Source organism: Actinia tenebrosa, unplaced genomic scaffold, assembly GCF_029948245.1.
Source record: "Actinia tenebrosa isolate PJP-AT-01 unplaced genomic scaffold, QUT_ActTen_1.0 PGA_scaffold5__44_contigs__length_20552954, whole genome shotgun sequence".
Lineage (NCBI taxonomy): Eukaryota > Metazoa > Cnidaria > Anthozoa > Actiniaria > Actiniidae > Actinia > Actinia tenebrosa.
In genome coordinates, this window is record NW_028292582.1 from 444,144 (window position 1) to 464,642 (window position 20,499).

The 20,499-nt window shown below is 36.9% G+C and overlaps 1 protein-coding gene and 1 long non-coding RNA gene across 9 annotated transcripts in view; both read right to left on the reverse strand.

Moving 5' to 3' along the window:
• Window positions 1-181: 181 nt before the first annotated feature.
• On the reverse strand, window positions 182-6,274 carry LOC148906246 (uncharacterized). 2 transcript variants are annotated; one of them, XR_016121391.1, is made up of 4 exons: window positions 6,090-6,274; window positions 2,988-3,058; window positions 552-671; window positions 182-347 (listed from the first exon to the last, which is right to left on the reverse strand). It is a non-coding gene; the product is annotated as an uncharacterized LOC148906246 (long non-coding RNA). The 2 variants fall into 2 exon arrangements; XR_016121390.1 differs by having other exon boundaries at window positions 182-350.
• Window positions 6,275-6,918: 644 nt separating this feature from the next.
• Window positions 6,919-20,499, reverse strand: part of LOC116307517 (ubiquitin-like modifier-activating enzyme 6) — a 31,362-nt gene continuing 17,781 nt past the window's right edge. For 2 of the 7 annotated variants that reach the window (XM_089037935.1, XM_089037936.1), the window contains 15 exons: window positions 19,388-19,477; window positions 18,985-19,065; window positions 18,765-18,893; window positions 17,737-17,788; window positions 16,721-16,784; window positions 16,353-16,422; window positions 15,649-15,720; window positions 14,755-14,872; window positions 14,358-14,437; window positions 12,739-12,852; window positions 8,959-9,086; window positions 8,687-8,774; window positions 7,808-7,902; window positions 7,513-7,536; window positions 6,919-7,301 (listed from right to left, as the gene is read on the reverse strand). In XM_089037935.1, the coding sequence (XP_088894061.1) occupies window positions 7,178-7,301; window positions 7,513-7,536; window positions 7,808-7,902; window positions 8,687-8,774; window positions 8,959-9,086; window positions 12,739-12,852; window positions 14,358-14,437; window positions 14,755-14,872; window positions 15,649-15,720; window positions 16,353-16,422; window positions 16,721-16,784; window positions 17,737-17,788; window positions 18,765-18,893; window positions 18,985-19,065; window positions 19,388-19,477 (1,329 nt within the window). In that variant the 3' untranslated portion in view covers window positions 6,919-7,177. Of the gene's footprint in view, window positions 7,302-7,512; window positions 7,602-7,807; window positions 7,903-8,686; window positions 8,775-8,958; window positions 9,087-12,738; window positions 12,853-14,357; window positions 14,438-14,754; window positions 14,873-15,648; window positions 15,721-16,352; window positions 16,423-16,720; window positions 16,785-17,736; window positions 17,789-18,764; window positions 18,894-18,984; window positions 19,066-19,387; window positions 19,478-20,499 lie in introns of those variants that run through there. The other 5 variants (XM_031717791.2, XR_016121340.1, XM_031717790.2 and 2 more) reach the window with 5 other exon arrangements.

Sequence of the window (20,499 nt, forward strand, 5' to 3'; positions counted from 1 at the left end):
AGTTTAATGAAATTCACTTGACTTTGAATCTTTTACAGGCGTTCTATATATGAAATTCGATCACTCTATTTACCTTTTATCTATAACTCTCATAGTTTTGTCAATCTGCTCTGCTCTGCTCTGTTCTTTTTTCTTCTTCCCTTTTCTTTCTTTTCCTTTATGTTATATTCCTTTTTAGCTGTTTTCTTATTTTTCTATTCTTATTTTTTTCTTTTTTTTTTTTTACAAAAACTAAGCGCCTCTTGTGTCCATTTTTTGTTGTTTGTCTCCTTTCTCTCTCTAATTACAATTTTCTTCTTGTCTGGATTCCTGTTGTCCTTTATTCCGTCGTTCTTCATGCCCATCAGCTGCTGAGAGTGATTAACAGAGCAACATAAACCTATTTATTTTTGTCGTGATTCACATGATTAATATATTTCATAACCAAAACAGAACAGGGAACAAGGAACAACGCATAGGAAACAGAAATATCGAGGACCTTCCATAAAAGAAAGCGGTAGAGGATAGGAAGGGGGGTTTTAACGCTGTAAATGTGCTGCCTCTTACAGTACCTTTCATTAGCAACGTCGATATCCCTACACAATATGGTCCATCTTCTGTGCTTTAAGTGATTATCCAACATGGATTCATAACAATCAACTCCTTCATTCAAGTATCTGGCCGTGGTGTGCCTGTCATTAAAAACATCATAGTAGAACATAAGAAATATTTACCTAATTTTTCATCTATCCACTCCCATGAACTCACAAACAATCCAACAAAATTGGATGTGATTGGATGACACCCACCATCCATCCATCCAATCCAATTAAATCAAATTAGTCCATTCTTACTACACCCATCATCCATCCATCCAATCCCATTAAATCACATTAGTCCATTCTTACTCCACCCTTCATCCAATCCAATCCAATTAAATCACATTAGTCCATTCTTACTCCACCCATCATCCATCCATCCAATCCCATTAAATCACATTAGTCGATTCTTACTCCACCCATCATCCATTTATCCAATCCAGTTATATCACATTAGTCCATTCTTACTCCACCCATCATCCATCCATCCAATCCAATTAAATCACATTATTCCATTCTTACTCCACCCATCATCCAATCCAATCCAATTAAATCACATTAGTCCATTCTTACTCTACCCATCATCCATCCATCCAATCCAATTATATCACATTAGTCCATTCTTACTCCACCCATCATCCATCCATCCAATCCAATTATATCACATTAGTCCATTCTTACTCCACCCATCATCCATCCATCCAATCCAATTATATCACATTAGTCCATTCTTACTTAACCCATCATCCACCTATCCAATCCAATTATATCACATTAGTCCATTCTTACTCAAGCCATCATCCATCCATCCAATCCCTTTAAATCACATTAGTCCATTCTTACTCCACCCATCATCCAATCCAATCCAATTAAATCACATTAGTCCATTCTTACTCCACCCATCATCCAATCCAATCCAATTAAATCACATTAGTCCATTCTTACTCCACCCATCATCCAATCCATTCCAAATAAATCACATTAGTCCATTCTTACTCCACCCACCATCAATCCAATCCAACTAAATCACATTAGTCCATTCTTACTCCACCCACCATCCATCCAATCCAATTAAATCACATTACTCCATTCTAACTCCATCCACCATCCATCCAATTAAATCACATTAGTCCATTCTTACTCCACCCATCATCCAATCCAATCATATTAAATCACATTGGTCCATTCTTACTCCAACCATCATCCATCCAATCCAACTAAATCACATTAGTCCATTCTTACTCCACCCATCGTCCAATCCAATCATATTAAATCACATTGGTCCATTCTTACTCCGGCCCACCAATCATCCATCCATCCAATCCCATTAAATCACATTAGTCCACTCTTAGTCCACTTAAAACTTAAGTTGAAAATTGACAAACTTACAAAGAATTATATGTCTGGGGGTATGCTCATAAGTCTATGACCTACGGAATCCAGACCCTCTTGAGTTTTATCTTCAGTGAATCAAACTCAAGAGTGCATTCTGATTAGAATTGACTGATAAAGAAATTCCTGTGACTTGGCAGCCATTTTATCATGTTGCAGTAAATATGGCTATGAATTGTGAATAGAAAGATCAAGCAAAGAAAACTAAAACAGGGAAGTGAAGCTTGTTGGACCAGAAGGTGGTCAGAGGCATGGTTTACTGCCAACAACAAACAAGCATTATTTAACAGAGACTCTCGAAGGACAATTCCAGTAAATATTATCTTGCTCTTAATATAAAGAAATAGAATAGTTTTTATGCACGCACATAGTAGTTAGCATTGAGTGTCAGGTTATAAGTGTCATGTACTGTTTTCTTTCGCTATCTATTAAATAATTGGATTTGTTATTTCATTCAATCCCTGATGATGTGCCAAGTGGCACGAAAAACTTGGATATTTAAAAAAAATCAAATTCCACTTTAATTTTTGATAAATGTGACAACTACATACAACATACTTGATTTCATAAAACAAGACATTTTCTTGAACATTTGAATGTTTTCCCTGTATCTTGAAATCCAATTGCCTTACTCAGTCCATTTAGATTTAAAGGCAGTTGTCTCTGATTGGTTGAGCGGGAATTTTATTATCGCTCGGGAAGAAGTTTGATTGACAGAAGCTAAAATTATGCCAGAAGTCATGGGTCGGTAGGTCACAGAATTATGAAAAGTGCTGTTAATCACATCAAATCTATTAGTCCATTCTTCGTTACCCCTCTACAGTTATATCACATCCAATCTATTTGCCCATTTTGTACTCCATCAATCCATCCATCCATCCAATCAATTGAAATCCCATCCAAGCTATTAGAGTGCACTCTACTCCCCTGTGTACTGAGGCTAATATAAACCTTCTTTCCCAACACTTGCTATGCACTCCCACAACGCTTAGCACAAAAGTAAAGTAAAATACTTGCCAGATTGATGTTCTGTTGTCAAGGTGAAACAATGACCACTCCTTGTCACAGTCCTCTATTTTAGTGATTCACTGAAAGAACAGAACATGATCCAAGTTAGGGCAATAATATTAAATTCATTTAGTAAGCTTATGGCTGTTAAACAGCCCCTCCCTCCCCCCTCCTCCCTCCAAGTGGTGAAGGTATTGATAGCCAACCTGACAAGGCAGGTTTATGCATATTGGCCGGAGAAGAAAAGTTACATACTGTACATTTGCAAAATTTAAAATTTATGCTTTATGTTGGGATAGCATGAAAGCTGTGTGACTGAATGATTTGCTCCATGCATGGATTGTACTGATGGACAACTGCATGTACACACATCTCTGCTCTTACGCCACTATCTATCAACTCCAGGCCCATAGCCAAGGGGGTTCGGGGGGTTCAGACAAACCCCCCCACACACGGAAAAGGTCCCGTGTCCACATGGTATTTGAATTAATATACTTTCACATCACTTATTTGCTAATCAAAAATTTAAAACGTTTTCCTCTTCTTTTTTTTTTTTTCTTTCTTTGGTTCGCAGATAGCCTGCTGCGCAATGAGGTCATTCATGAGGTCCCCGACATGAAGAAAACGAACCGCCCCAATTCTAAGGCTGCCTAAAGGCCTGAACTCCCCCTGGAACTGCATGATATCAGTGAACCTACCATCTCATTGCATAAATAAATCAACCATTAGATTTTGTAATGTATTGTCCTGTTTCCCTTAAAAGTATCATCATGTAGTTAAAGTAATTTTGTCCTCTATTAGATACTCCGTGCAATCTCCAATAGTCCTTATCACAGTTCCCTGCCCAATCCTGAAAGGTAGCCATGCCTTTGCATCAAAGCTAGATGAACGGTTAGCTTGCAATGATAAAGACATGTGAATAATTGTCCAATGTTTTCAAAAGGTCTCTATCATTGCAAGCTAACCGTTCATCTAGCTTTTATGCAAAGGCATGGCTACCTTTCAAGATGACACAGGGAACTGTGAAAGGAAGTATTAAAAATATTCATCTCTATTATCAAACATGGATAGACAGATCAGATCTACTTACTATTTCCCAGGTTATGAAAGTAAACCAAAAAAAGTTGACAAAGAAAAACATTTTTGCCAATAAAAAACTAATTCCATCCTTTTTCAATGTGTTTGAAACAATAAATATCAAAGAGAGATTGCAGAGACCATCAATTCCAGATGTCAGACAGTATAAAGAATGAGAAATAATTCGTAAAATGTCAAACAGTAAGAATGAGAATTGAATGGTAGAATGTCAGACAATAAGAATGGGAATTAAATGGTAGAATGTCAGACAATAAGAATGAGAATTAAATGGTAGAATGTCAGACAATAAGAATTAGAATTAAATGGTAGAATGTCAGACAGGAAGAATGAGAATTAAATGGTAGAATGTCAGACAGGAAGAATGAGAATGAAATGGTAGAATGTCAGACAATAAGAATGAGAATTAAATGGTAGAATGTCAGACAATAAGAATGAGAATTAAATGGTAGAATGTCAGACAATAAGAATGAGAATTAAATGGTAGAATGTCAGACAATAAGAATGAGAATGAAATGGTAGAATGTCAGACAATAAGAATGAGAATGAAATGGTAGAATTTCAGACAATAAGAATGAGAATTAAATGGTAGAATTTCAGACAATAAGAATGAGAATGAAATGGTAGAATGTCAGACAATAAGAATGAGAATTAAATGGTAGAATTTCAGACAGGAAGAATGAGAATAAATAATAATAATAAATTATGATTTATATAGCGCTAATATCCCCATGGTTCAACGGCGCTTTACAAGAAGATCTGATAAAACATATAAAAATATAACTATATAGATATTTAGTGTGGTTAAGTGGTATACATTAAAATCTTTAAACAATAATAATTACAAACAACATTATAAATACATCATATTTGATAGACTTATTGTTTTACATAAAATTATGAATCAATGATTGAATAACTTTCAACATTAATTGGCTATTATATATAATAATAATCATTATTAAAGTTTGTTGAAAAGTAAAAACATAGATATCTAAATAAAACTACTAAAAGGATGCTTGTTGAAAAAGCCAGGTTTTAACCCTTTGCTTGAACTGTGATATTGAAACAGAGGATCTAATGTTCTGTGGTAGATTGTTCCACAGTTCAGGAGCCACATTAGAGAAGGCTCTACCATACTGTTTCAGGTTGTAAGATTGCCTTACTAAAAGATTCTGAGACACTGATCGTAAGGAACGTGATGGAACATAAGGAACCAACAAGTCACATAAGTAGGAAGGAGTCTAATTATGTAAGACCGTGAAAGACCTTAAGACCTAGATTTTCTGGGCATGTGGTGAAAAAGATAGCCTTTAGGAGTTAATTCATTTATAATCAATTGTAAGTTTGAATTATTTGTATTCAACAAAGTTTCAGTTAAACATAGCAGCTCAATATCATTTTCAATAATAAAGTCATTTATAATCAAAGCTTTATTGCATACTGGCTCAGATTGGGTCATGTGTGAGTTGAGTTTGTTTGATATGATGTTCTCTCCCTTGCCATGAGCACTTTATCCGGGATCTCCAGTTCCCTCCCTCCTGAAAAAGCAACATGTGAGTTGAGTGTTGTATGTTGTAAATATATATATGTGAAAGGAGGGAGATAATGACAAAAGTATAAAAGAAATGAGGGAGGAAGGGAAGGATAGAGGATGGACGAAATGACATAATTATGGATTTTCTAATTTTCTGATTGTTTCAACAATGTCATAATCACAAACATCATCACTGTGGGTATCATCCATATTCCATATTCCATAGCCATAGCAAAGCTTTCTTGTTGTACATATATTTGGAAGAACCTGAGGGTTGAACTAGAATTTTTCAACTTGCGACTTATAAATGGTGAACTTGCTAATACAAAAGTTCCCTGTGCCCCCTCGTTTTGTAATCAGAACTAGTTTCCACCTAGAACTTTGCATTTAAAAACTGCAGGAATGTGCAGGTTTAGATTTGCTTTAGTTTAATTTAATTCAAAAAATAGGCCAGTGCTTCAGCATTAAAGATAACTCACTTGATGAACTTGAAAATCTTTTACACGAAAAACACTTCAAAACGTTGAATTGTTGTACCATTTTAATCCACTGGTTTAGTAAAGAAATGCTTCTTTCCGATAACGTAGTCCAAAATCTTTCTTTTTGGAGAATATTCAGAGCAAAAAGACAAGCTTTGATGAAAAGAAAAAAATAACACAAAAGAATTTCCGTATTGGTCCCAATCCCCACTCGGTTTGTCAAAGAATGATCAGGAACGCCTTGTCATAAATGACTCCCGCACAAGATTTTAAATTTTAAATATCAGTTATTACGATTATTACATAAAAATATATAAATGAAAATCATGAATAAATCAATAGTGATGTTTTGGAGATTAGGAAATTTTAAAAATGTAAATAATTGAATAAATTTAAAGTAGTGCATAAACATATGAACAGGCCTACCCCCTAGGAAGGTGTTAAAAATACTAGATAGCAGTATTGCAGCTGGAAATTTCTTGTTGAAAATTATTCCCCTGTCGAATATGGTCAAGAAAATTCGGTTTTGCAGTGGATATGAAGTCGTGAGAGAAATTGTCAAACTGCCTGTTGTGCTCGCATAAATTAAATGAGTAAGCGCGAACTCATCGAAGAACATCTATAATTTCTCCACCTAAGCTTTTAGCTCCAAATCAAAGGTTCAAAGACTTTGGCCACTGTAGTTAGGATGGTATGCGCGCGCTGATTGGTCGAAAACTGTGTTGTATAAAGGAATGGAGCACAGTGCTCACGCCATTCGAGCACGCCTACGGCTCACACTTCTTTTGCGTTACGTCACTTCCTACGTGCTTTATTACTGAACGGAGCATGGAAAAAGCTTTTTTATTTGTTAAATATATTCGTACAATATACAAATCCACATATATTCCTTTTTATGAGGCACGAGAATACTTTGCTTGGGCTTTCTGTGACATTGTCTAGAAAATATTAAAACATCTGTCCGTCGCAATAGGAATGTTCTCCACCATTTGCGATTATATAGTAGGATGAAACATCGATTTTTGAGCTTTTTTATCATCTATTCTTTTGGATTGTCCAACTACGAATACGATAGACGACCACAGGATTCAGTAAAGAAAATACCGTATTGGTGGTCCTGCTACATCATCTTCTTTGTCAATAGTAGACGCAAACGATACAGTTAGACTAATGTACTTCTGAGATGGACTTGCTCTGACCAAATCCGTCATTCTGATAAGAAAATGTAAAAGCATTAGAACTTAGAAACCAAACAAATTAGATATATCTCCCTGCCAAGCCACCTCTGACACACACAGAACTGTTATTCTATTGACAAAAAAACAAACAAACAAACAGAAACAAAAACAAAACAAACAAAACACAACAACCAACCAGATGTACAAACAAACAGAAAAAAAGAACAACTGGTAAGTGGACTTACTCTGTTATGCTCGTGCCGGAAAATCTATTATATAAAGCAAATAGATCAGGCTTAACGGTGATTTGTTTTCTGATAAAACACGTCTGGAGCTGTAGAACACACGCACAAAAAAAAGAACAAAATATAGCTAAGCCTGATCTATTTGTTTATTATTAAAATAAAATTAGTATCATTTCAAAGATTAAGTGTGAAACGATGCTAAAGTCTAAATGGCATTCAAACTGAGTCAACCAGTCGAAAATCTGTGGTGAAGATGAACCCCCGCTAAAGAAGAAAACAATGAAAAGTACCGTACCTTATGTCTAGTCTCTTCATGTGACCTGGCATTATTGGGATGAAGATCAACTTAACGCCTTGTACAACCATCGTTACTTCAAGCCCATAACAGTCCTTAGGTACAAACAAACGTAAAACCCATGATGATGATGATGATGATAAAGATAATGATGATGATGATGGTGATGATGATGATGATGGTGATGATGATGGTGATGATGATGATGATGATGGTGATGATGATGATAATGATGATGATGATGATGATGATAAAGATAATGATGATGATGATGATGATGATGATAATGATAAAGATAATGATAATAATAATAGCAACAACTACAACAACAATAATTATTATCGTTATAATGACATGATAATGATATCGATAACAATAGGAGGTGTATGAGAGAATGGTTAACAAATTGATTTATGCCGTTATAGACCTCTTGAATGTTACGTCAAAGCAGCTCGATTTGGGGGACAAAACAAAAGAATTTCAATATCATGAAATTTTTAAACTATTGTTTTGTTCCCCAGAATGAGTTGCATTCCAAAGTGCTGCAAGGGGTCTATAACAGAAAAGCCCTTGACGACAAAATGGTTCTCCCAATGACGTAGACTGGTGGGCTTGAGCAAAATTTATCGAGCCCAATCCAATCTCCTTCCCAGAGCCCACGTTCCTCTTGTGTGGTCAGCACCTAGAAACGAGAGGTTTCTCGGTACTGGACAAGAGGAACGTGGGCTCTGGGTACGAGTACCACTCAAATTATTTTCAGTCTCAAATGCCTAATGTATTGGTGGTGTCTTGGAAAGATTGTCACGGCAGAATTTTAACTAAAATTTTGTCGGCAAGTAAAAGCGAGCTTTGGTTTATGAAGTACGCAGAACGTTATACCTTGAAGTAGTTGATAAAATCTCTTAGGGTGTAATCCATATTTCCTCGTATCGTCCAGTGATCCCAGATAGAATATGTTAAACCTTCCCTAAACAAAACAAAACACATTTACTCTGCGTGATTGGCTGAAGTAAATGCAATACTGATTTTGCTTTATTCTCATGGCTAAAGTGTTCTTCATCTTAAATCTTTTTTAAGTGGCCCCGTTAGTGTGTGTCCGCATTGTGATAATTCCAGCTTGAAATGATAAATAAACGATTACGAGTACTTACTTTATAGGGATCATTTTAGCTGGTCCCGGCTCAGAAAAAATGATGTAAGGTAAGGCAAGATTCATAAAACAATTTCGGTAATCAGTAGGGGAAGTTTTCATCACAAACTTCACCAGCTCAATAGTTGCCTGCAGAACAAAAATCAAAAATAAACTTTTTGAAAAAATATGTATCCTTTTAGGTAGGTTGGCTCGCGGACCCAACAAATCAGTGTATTAGAACTTACAACATATTAATAACGTAGTAATGTTAATATGACAACCTAAATACCAAGACTTCTGGAGATTTTAAGTCGATTTTGCTGCGACTCTTGAATATACATATCCTTCGCGATATCACTTTTCCAACGACCGCGTAATTTCAAGGGCCTTTTTGATATTGATTGATATTTCAAAACAGCGGTGGTTTCTCCACCGGACCTTAAACTATGAAGGCCATAATCTTTAGCCTCGTAACCTAAAGAGGTAATGCAATCTTTAATTATTTCTCTACATCTGGTATAGGAGAACTTCTCATTTCCTAGTTTATATCCAGATTTTATCTTAACAATACGTCTAAACAATGGTAGCTCACTACATGCACTAATATTAGCAACTTTCATATACTTTTCAATTATAGATACAGGACAAAACTTAGTCTTTTCTGAATACGTTCTAGTACATGGGTAGTGCGTAGAAATATAAAACGTGCACTGCTGATTCATTAAACATTAATAATTAATAAATTACATTGAAACTTCCTTAGGTGAATGACACAGGGATTGGCTCTGTAATGTACGTACTTTAATTGGTAGGTCTTATGCCGGTGTGTACGGTTTCTTCGATAAGTACCTCCATCAGGTTCTTTCACCTGGTAAGTGTTGTGACTTAGGATTTTAGTGACCTCAGTCCTTCGACGTGTTGGAAAACATTCACGTCTTTCTTCAATGCCAGTGTCTTTGTGCTGACTGTTTACGGTAGGTAGAAAAGAGTGCATTTTACGCTTGAACACAGGACTACGCCAAGTATCTTGCTTAGGTGTGTTTCTCTCTCCTAACATTGCTTCACAAGGAACACCGCCTTCTTTTTAGGTCTTGATTCAGGAGGTTTTTCATGGTCTTCGCGGTGCATTGGTGAGTAGGTCACGTGTATGATATCCCAGTTCTTAGAGAATTAGTCAAGCTCTTGGCTTGTGAATTGTAGACCTCCGTCAGACACAATCATTCTAAGTATACCATATCGAGAGAAGTGAATCTTAAGTAGAGTTATTGTAAGAGTACTTTTCTGTGTTGTGAGAAGATCAACTTTATTAAATGAAGTTAGAATAATAGCTAAATACTATGGGGTTAGTGATTTTTGCTATTTGAAAGAGGTCAAGTCCAATCTTTTGCCATGGTTCGTCACCATTGGTCTGTTAGTTCAGAGGTTCTTGTACGTTCTTTGCTTCCATCTGCTGGCAGATTTCACACGCATCAGCCATCTGCTTTATGTCACCAGTAGACTTGCCCTAAGTCTCGCTCAAGGATTTTTCCCGTTGCAAGCTTGGATTCGAATAGTGCAATTCCGGTTACGACGGTTTTCCGAGGGAAATGGCGCGAAATAAACGAGAAGGCGAGCGAGGCTTGTTAAACTCGGCACCTCGTTAATGTTCGCGGACAGGATCCTGTCCGTTGACGTAATTGGTTTTCTGATTCTTAGCCAAAGAGAAATAAGAACATGAGAGACCAAGTTATAGTCAGGGGGTCTCGCTCGCCTTTGGAAAGCCGTCGCAACAGGAAGTGCACTATTTGAATTCGAGTCTGTAACGGAAACAAAATAGAGAGCGACAATTGGAGCAAGTACGTCTATGTCACCAGCCATGCTAGGCTAAGATAACAGTGTCTCTTGCTCTACGTAGTTTACCTTCACGACCGAGGTGAGAACTGTGGATTCTTTTCGTTATTGATGCTCTTAGCTCGGAGGGAATTACAACAGCTTCTCCTTTCAGCAATATTCCATCTACTACTGCTAGGGAGCCACGAATGTCAAAATAAGACAAAGCACAAGAAGGAGTGTCGTGCTTCTTTCCCTTTACATCATGTCTTGAAGACGTTTCAAAGCCATACTTAGAGGTTTGCCCAGTATCGTGGTAAGGGGTTTATGGCAAGAGAAAATGAACTAAGAGAAGGAATCCCGGTGCCCCATCATGTGCACACTTTGATGCTATTTTTAGAATCATTGATGCTATTTCAGTAACTCGTCACCATGCCCGCGCGATAATCATGCTTCCCTTTAATGCCTCGTTTTAGGACATGAAAAGCGCCATATTTCGCAACGTCCACGACAAAAACACAGGCTTTTGTTTATTGCAAGACTGGAAGCCGCCTACCCTCAACCTGATCAACCAATCAGGTTCTTCGCTCAAAATATCTCCAAGCTAAAAATAGCATCAAACTGTGCACATGATGGTTACAAGGCTATATCGGTAGGATTCCTTCTCTTAGTTCATATTCTCTTGGTTTATGGTCATTCTCTACCGTATCGACAATGAGTGTACCGATCGAATCGCTCAAGGCCATATATGCCCAATTCCTTTCTGGTGGTGTCAGCGCACGTGATGCGTTCTCTACGGGACGACCGTTTTGCAGTAGTACTGCACCAATTCCATTATTGTTGTACTATTGTTTACTGTTATCCACTTGTAAGCCAAACACGCAGATTCTGAAAGATTCTTCTTAAGTGTGTTTAAAGCCTTTTCACATTCTTCAGAACATACAAATAGGACATCTTTTTTTAGCCAATGCTCGTTTTGGTTCAAGTGTTCCGGAACGAATCTTGGCATATATATTGAACCATGCCGCAAAGACGTCTGACACCTTCTACGTCACTGGGTGCAGGCATGTCGTTTGTGGCTTCGACCTTTGCTTCATAGACTTGCATCCGTTCACTGTGATTCTATATCCATAAAAGGTGATTTCTTATTTCTGATTTACATCTGCGGCCCTATGGAAAGTTGGAATTTGACATCAAGTTCATTCACAAGGATTGTTGCTGTAACACTATTTCCAGTCATGGTTAATGACCTTCTTACCATATCTAGATTTGAAATGGTTGAGTCCTTTGCATTTGTCACACGTTTTGCTCCAAGCAGGACATTTTTAGCCCTCAAAAAAATTGTAAACAGTTACTTCCTTGTTTTGCGACTTTGTGTTCATTGGTAGATTTCTTCATGTCATGTGTCCTTTGAGTGCTTTTGCTTGACAGTTTATTTACTTGATGTGAGGAATTTTTAGTGCTTGTAAAAGTGTTTCTGAATTCTCTGACTTGCTTGTTAGACTGTTCAAAAGCTCTGCAAATTTTCTACTCTAAGGAGTATTACCGAAGTTTTCCTGTCACTGTAAACACTTTTTTCTCTCTCATCATCCTGTACTTTTCTTGAAAATTGCAGAAAGCTGCTCTCGTTTCAAGGTCTGTTAATAATTTATCAAAAGGTTCTTGGTAGGGAGTATTCCAGAATCTGTGAGATCCAATCACTTCATAATATCACGGATTGCAGTATTTCTCTAAAGCTTCTATCACTCCACTACGTAAAATTAAATTCTTAGCTATATAAGAATCACCAGTAATCACTTTGCCTTCGCAGTGAATAATTGTTAACTATGATTAGATATGTACCGTCTGTATGTCGTCTGTCTGTATATATATCTAATAATATGATGTCTGTCTGTCTGTATATTTACTTATATGTTTAGATATTTATATATGTCTTTCTGTTGGTCTGAATAATGTATTTGTTAACTTCATCATTTAATAGTGCACATACCAATCCTGCGACGGCTGCTGTAGTTGTAGCAATTGCTGGAATTATTTTCCCTGCTATTTTCTTAACCTTTAAACGATCTACCGGTTCTATGTTGTACATCCGCGCTCGCAGGTTCTACGGGTTAGTAAAACAATCATAACATAATGTTACGAGCATGCTTGAGATGAGTAAATATAAAGAGGATTCAGCTAGCGGTGAATGATAAAGAATTATCAAAAATATTCGTACAACAAACATAATTTTACACAAGAGAGCATAAATAAGAGAGGGAAACTTCTTAGTATCGCGCGCGATTTTTTTCCGGTAACAGCAACGAAGCGGCTGGCCGCCATTTTGGATTATTGCTGGAGGTGATTATCGTGTGATAGTATGAGTTTCTCGACCAATCAGCGCGCGAGATTTTCAATAATCACCTGTGTATTTGTACTAATTCAGTTTGTTATCATCATCTCATTTCTAGTGATAAAAACAACAAACGGAAAGAGCGCGCGCAGAAGTTGACGCACGGGAGGAGGGTAAGGCGAAATTTAAACTGCATCCGGTTTCTAAAAACCTCTCTTATTTATGCTCTCTTGTTTTACACCGTCTGAAGTAATGAGAACTATGATCAATATGCCCATCTCTATTTATGCTGATGAGGAAAAAACGTAAATAAAGATTGGCCTATAAAAGGACAGAAAAAGTTTTTTTTGAAACAGCAAGAGGTTCCGAATTTGTGATTTCAATATCAATGATTTTGTTAACTGATCATAGTTGCACAAAAACGACATATCACAATGTTGAATAAAGACAAAACACATAATTTTGGGCACTTATGATTGAATAACTTGGTTAAAATAGCCCACTCCTGAACGGTTAGCACTGATGCACGAAACAAGATTTGGTGGTAAAGTGGAATCGAAATGCGGAAGCTATGTAATCGTGTTATTTATTTGTGTTAATATAATACATAAATTAAGGCACTGCCTAAAAGCGGAGCTCTCGTTGTTTTAGGCACAGGGAGCCAAAGTTTGATAAAACTGAAAGGTGAAGATACGATCTCGAAAAATATAAAATTCAATCATCCATCAAAATGCACTACATCGTTTCTTCGCGCGCGTCTTTATTTTCGACCTTTCTACTCTCCCACTATGGAATTTTCATGGCTAAATATTGTGGACATTTGGTTCAATTTTTGTAACTTCTAAGTTGTAGCAAAATCATTCTCGTATCGAGACTCATTAGCCAAGTCTTAAGGTGGTGTTACACGGGCCAACTTGAAACGCCGATTTTTCGCGCAACGCTGTTACACGAAAAATCGTTGCCGTGTAAGATAGACGATTTTTCGCGCAATAATTCATTCTGCAACACGTTGCAAGTATATACGTACGTAAGTACGGACAAAAGTGGCCAATCAAGCCATGAAATTTCCATCGGAAGCGAGAAAATTACCACGCAGTCTCTTCGTAATCCAAAAGGTAAAACAATACCTATTTGTTCGTATTTCAATTTGCCCTGCCGTAAAATATGACACCAAGCCTCGATTTCATGCATCTTTTTCGTTACTAGCCTCACATTCGAAAACTTGGAATTGGCTATTGATACATGCAATAACCAAACCAAACCAAATCCATACATACAGCTGATGATGTTATGAAGTCGATATGGCCATTATTGTCATCGTCTTTTTCAAACTTTAGAGGCCTTACTTTCGATATTTCTGTAAATCAAATAAATCATTTGATGAGTGTATTGAAGAAATAAAAAATTTTCGTAAACAAAGATTTCCGGGTACTGTGGACGGGGCCTTAACCTTATCTTTGCGTTTCCATAGATTGTTTGTAAATAACATCTTTGACCGTTATCTCATTATTCCCTGAGGATGGACTGATAGGTCGAATGCTTGTATCTCTATTACGGCAATATTAAGGTTTAGGAAGCGTTCTTGTATTTATAAAACAAATGATTCAAACCTACAAAAACAAGGTGAATTATTGATATTTCCAAAACTGCAATGTCGACAAACGTAAAACTCACCAGAAAGAGTACTGTATGATGAACATAGTCTCTTTAGTTCATTTTTAAGTTTGTCCAGATCTCTGTCATCAGACTTGACAGCTGTTGTAGTGGGTTTGTCCTCTTTGGTCCATATTTCCTTATTACAAAAAACCTTCATTGGTTACAATAAAGACCCGGGCGACATGCAAGAATGGATTATTGTTGACCGGTATTTATTTAACAGCGATAGGTATTTATTCTAAAACTCATAAATAATTAATGAGCATTTACTCCAATCAGATGAAGCAAATGGGTCACATGCATTAAACTATACAGTCCTTTGACTAAACGTTGTCGTTTGATCAGCTTCATCCCTACGCGCCTAGACCGAACAGGATCATGGGGATAATTAATTCACAGTTACTAGCTGCCGCATATGTTATCTAACACGTCTTGAGCTCGCTTTTTTCGATCCCATTTAATTTGCTAAAACCATGCCTCGAGCATACGGCGAAGATTTAAACTGGCGAGCAGTTTGGATGACGCAAGTTCTGGGTAATTTACCCGTTATCCTTTTCGGTCTAGGCGCGTAGGGATGATCCGATCAACGACAACGTTTAGTCAAAGGACTGTATACCCGATAAAGAAACTCGACAATCTAAAAAGGGGGCGGTTTTGATTTCGGACCCAGGGAAATCGAGGCTGATTGTGCTGATGAATAAGTGCACACTGAACCAGAACACATAGAGAACTCTTGGTCACCAAACTGGAACTTTTAGAGAACTCTTGCCTATTCAACTGGAACGTATAGCACACTGAGTTTTTGAAGCAATTTAGAAAATTCGTGGTCGTCATGTATCGGAGATATAGATCCGAGCCGAACTACCGATACAAAACGACCACTCATGTTCTAAACATCATATAGAACCTTACTTTCTTGGATGTCACAAATGGCGTTATATTTACATACTGCTCGATTTTTGTTAATTCGCCAGCAGAAAGATCCTGTTAAGAAAGAATTATTTAAATAAGCGATTAAGAGACTTTTTAAATCACAAAATTTTAAATCCACAATTTAATGCGTATTTTTAATTCGAAAAGAAAAAAATAGTCTCAAAAAGCTTTTAAAAAAATCAATTGCATGCCATAGTTATTAAGGGGTCTAAGGGCACGCGCATGCTCGTTGGCTCAACTTGAGCGTTCAATAGTGGGCAGTCACTTTATATGCTATAACAGAAGAACTGACAAAGAACTAAAGAGGGTATTAACAACATTGGAATGCATGAAGCATTAAGGTCTACGTTATTGATATACTGATTCTGCTTTCTTGTAGCGAGTGGGTACATAATTGGTTAACGTAAAACTCTTCGCAATGTGAAAGAACAGCTTTCATTTAATTTGGGCGTCGCTGAATGTTTCCCATTTTTCAAGTTTTTTAGTCGGTGTCAAAGATAACTGCATATTTTTCGTTTCCCTTCTTCATAGCACTACTGCCAGAATGTTTCAATGAATTCAAATGTTTTATGCCTTTTGGAAGTTGCTGAGGATGACAGTCTTTTGTTTAATCAGGCCAATCTAGGGACACACGGCGATGAAAAGGATTCTGATAGCAGTGATATTCCGAAAAAATGATATACCTCTTGTGAGTACTGAATCAAATGTATGTCGGCAAACAGTCTACTGGCGCTGACCAAAAACATTAAGTGCCTGTGGAAAGTAAATTTAAAGCAAATTGAAGTTAGTTTTTTATGTATCTGTCCCTTTATTATGAATTGCATCATCACATTGTTCTAAATGTATCAAAGTTTTAAATATTTGTCACATTATATAAAATTCATTCCGGTGTTGAGAAAAAATTTGAGTGGATGTGGCATTGCAGTGCAGTGTGAGAATGCTTTAAGGGAAATATTTCCACGATCGCGTCTGTACCGTCCCCTTTCCAACTCGACCCAGTTTTTTCCTCAATCTCGGAATGGTTAATATGGCAATAGGTTTTACAACGTACAGTTCGTCATTGATGTCGAATTCTTGTGGAGTCGGTGGTCTCTTTGGACTCTTCCAAAACGGAGCTGCAAACGAGTAAATCAGTAGACTGTTTAAGACCATGGGTCGGGGTGTATGTAGTATATAATAATAATGAAAAAGAATATTGGGTACTCCGAAATGTATTATATTTGCATATAGACATGTAAAAATGCACGGTAAAGCAAAGTCGGTCGACCTCGTAGATTAACAACATGCCAAAGCCATGATGCATTAAATGTGCACAGGAAGGGAAAACTGCAATACGCATGAAATTAGCATAATAGTTGTCTTCCCATGCTCCCCTTGGGTCTTAGCTATGATGATGTAACCTTTTTTTGAACCGACGCCCTTACCAACTGAGCTAACCGGATGGTGTTTATATAGTTATATATATAGTTGATAGATAGATAATTTGTAACACCGTATGGTATGTAAAAATGAAACTGACGTTTCGGACGTTAGTCCTTCATCGGAGTAAACGTTTACTCCGATAAAGGACTAACGTCCGAAACGTCAGTTTCATTTTTACATACCATACGGTGTTACAAATTATCTATCTATCAACTGTTTTACTGAAAACACCGACGCAGTTTACACTAGTTTTCACTAGTTTTCCACCTTTTCATAGTTATATATATAGTTATATAGTTATATATAGTTGAAGTAAACAATAAACCAAAATTTAAGTTGATGCCCCAGCTTTTTTTTTTTTTTTTTTTTTTTTTTTGCGTTGTTTTGGTTTTCAAGATCAACATTTTTCAGTTGGCTACTAGTCACGGGTCTATCACAAGTAGATCAGCCAGTCAGAGCGCAGGATTTTTCACAGATCATTAGTAGGTTTATACTAATGTCCTTTAGACCTAGCATCTTTCTAGATCTTGATATTGGAATTTACCGACCACGCGTATCCATCAAGAAAGGTCTATCGAAGTAAAAAGAATAATTCGCGATACCCACTTGGTTAATTAAATTACATTCATGTTTATTTTTACTTACAGCCATCGCTTAGCTTCGTATCTTGAGGGAATGCAAGGAGAAGATGCTTTGCCTTATAAACAAACAAACAAAAAAAGTACAAATATTTGTTTCAGTTGTCGTTATCAATTATTTCAAACGAGATAGGTGGTCAAAATAAGTAAATATCTTCACTTTGAGGATATTGTTCAAGGGACTCGAGTGTAAAAAATCTCGTTAGCATAGCACTGGTAGTAATAGACTATTTTCCAATTAGTCAAATACCGCTGTGTTCCTTGATCACGGACTCGTTTATACAGGGTTAGCCTCATTTCAATGTCCAAATATTCACATGATAAAGTAAAAAATATACAAACACTTTGAAATTCCACGCACCTTCACTGGAAAGCATGACTATTCAAAGTAGCCGTCATGTGTTGGATTGTGTTACGGTCACCGAAGTTCGGACATTGCTCTCGGATTTTCATACGAATGTACTTACTTTCAATGAACTATTTACTTGGTTTGTTTAGTTAGTTCTCTAAACACAAGTAAAATATCATTTTTCTAACTTGATTGAAGCTTTTCTTGCTGCTGTTAAGATAGCTAACTAAAGAAATCTATCTATATTTTCTCTTTAAACTCAGTGAATTTGTATGGGAATCATCATTCCTCGACATCCCTCTTAGTATAATGAATTGTTGATAGGAGGGACTGCCATTCCAAGTGGTCATCCGTGCCACTTGAAAGTCTAACCATTTGTAGATAATTAATTGTGAAGGCAGCATTTTCTTCTCCGTTATTCTAAGACCCCGAATGTTCGGTCCGGCCGCCAAGGCTTGAACTCACAACCTTCCACGCTTCAGACCGATACTCAACTAACTGAGCTAACCAGGTGGTAGTACTAATACTAGAGACAAATCTCGAAATGTTTTCCTACTAAAGTCAGTACATATTCGTTTTACACCAAAAGGAAATTTTAACTTAAAGTGGAAGGTTATCATCCCCTTGCCAACCATCAAACTTTAATTATTATTTCATTAATAATATGAGGACGGAAACCACTTTACCTTATGATTAAAATACTTTTCAAACTTGTTTCTTGCAAATGCGACGCAGTCAGACCATGACTGAGGACGATTCTTTAACATTTTTGTCACAATTACAAGCCCCTCTATTTCATCAAGGGAATCAATGTTCTAAAAGAGAGAGTTAGTTAAAGCGATAACAACAACAACTACGATAATGGTCAAACTAGTCAAAGACCAGAAAAAACGAATCTAGTTTTACCTTAATGAAGTTTTCCAGTGTTTTATGTTGCGCCCAAAATTTATTGAAGAACTCAACTTTTTGGACAAATAAATTTTCAAACTATTGAAAAAGAAATAAAAAGCCATTAGTTCTGTCTAGATCACGGTAAATTTTAACAAGAAAACGCGGCCGTCAGATCTTATTTAGATTTTAATGTGCAAACTTACAACGCACGAACAAAAATTTTAAATCGATTTCCAAAAGTAGGCAGTCACCTTAATGGTTTGTCAGCCGAATTTTACTGACTTAGTTTACTCGATTGAATACTTATCAACTCTTCAACTGGCTCTTGCTCAAAAAATCTATTTATTTACAGGATTTGGTTCAAAGAACTCAACAAATTAACAAAGAGCTCAAGTCAAGCTATTATCACTAAAGTTACCTTATCTCTTGCCCATTGTATAGTGTGCTCAATAACAGAAGGGAAGGATTTCAGTGTACAAAATGGAACTTCTTCGTCTTCTGGGTCACGCTGAAATATTGGAAGGAAAATTTATTTAAAATCTTAATCAAAATGATTTGCAATCATTGTTATGTGAAGGCAGTACGTTAACAAACAGCAATGGGGGAATTCTTCGATTGCACGTTACGTCATCGCGGCCATGTTGGTGCCATTTAACAAAATATGTCTTATTAGCATCCATTGTAAACGGTACCACAATGACTGCCATGCTTTTGTCTTTTAACTCTCTTGGGAATGCTTGCAATCCATCAATAATAAAGCAATAAAGTATAACACTCATAATGATGAAGCCAACGGTAGTCGTCAGTGTCCACGGCTTTGAGGACGACTCAGTATTTTGTATATTTTAAATGTTTATATTCACTTTCTATTAAATCATTGGTTACTCATTATGCATATGGTAAACACATTTTTTAAACCAAGCGCCGCCCTCGAATAAACGCCGCCTCGAATAAACGCCGCCTCGAATAAACGCCGCCCTCGAATAAACGCCGCCTCGAATAAACGCCGCCTCGAATAAACGCCGCCTCGAATAAACGCCGCCTCGAATAAACGCCGCCTCGAATAAACGCCGCCTCGAATAAACGCCGCCTCGAATAAACGCCGCCTCGAATAAACGCCGCCTCGAATAAACGCCGCCTCGAATAAACGCCGCATATGAAACCCAAAAACTGTGCTTATGATTCATGATTTATATATCGCTCTTTTCCACATAGATATGTTAAAAGGCGCTTTATAATGAGTTATGAATGAGAGGTTGTTAGTATGAGGTGTAGGCACCGAGGGTGTTTACCACCCAGTTGTTCTTTTATTAATGATGTAGTGGGGAGAAAAATGACCGCCATTTAAAGTGGTCATCCGAGCCACATGAAAGTTGAACCATTTGTAGATGTAATTTTAATTACAAAAGCAGCACTTTTCCCTCAGTTATTTTAAGACACTGAGTGTTGGTCTTGCCGGGACTCGAACCATGAATTCCAGCACAGCAGTCTAAACGTCAGTCAACGACAACGACTCAAAAAATCCCGTAT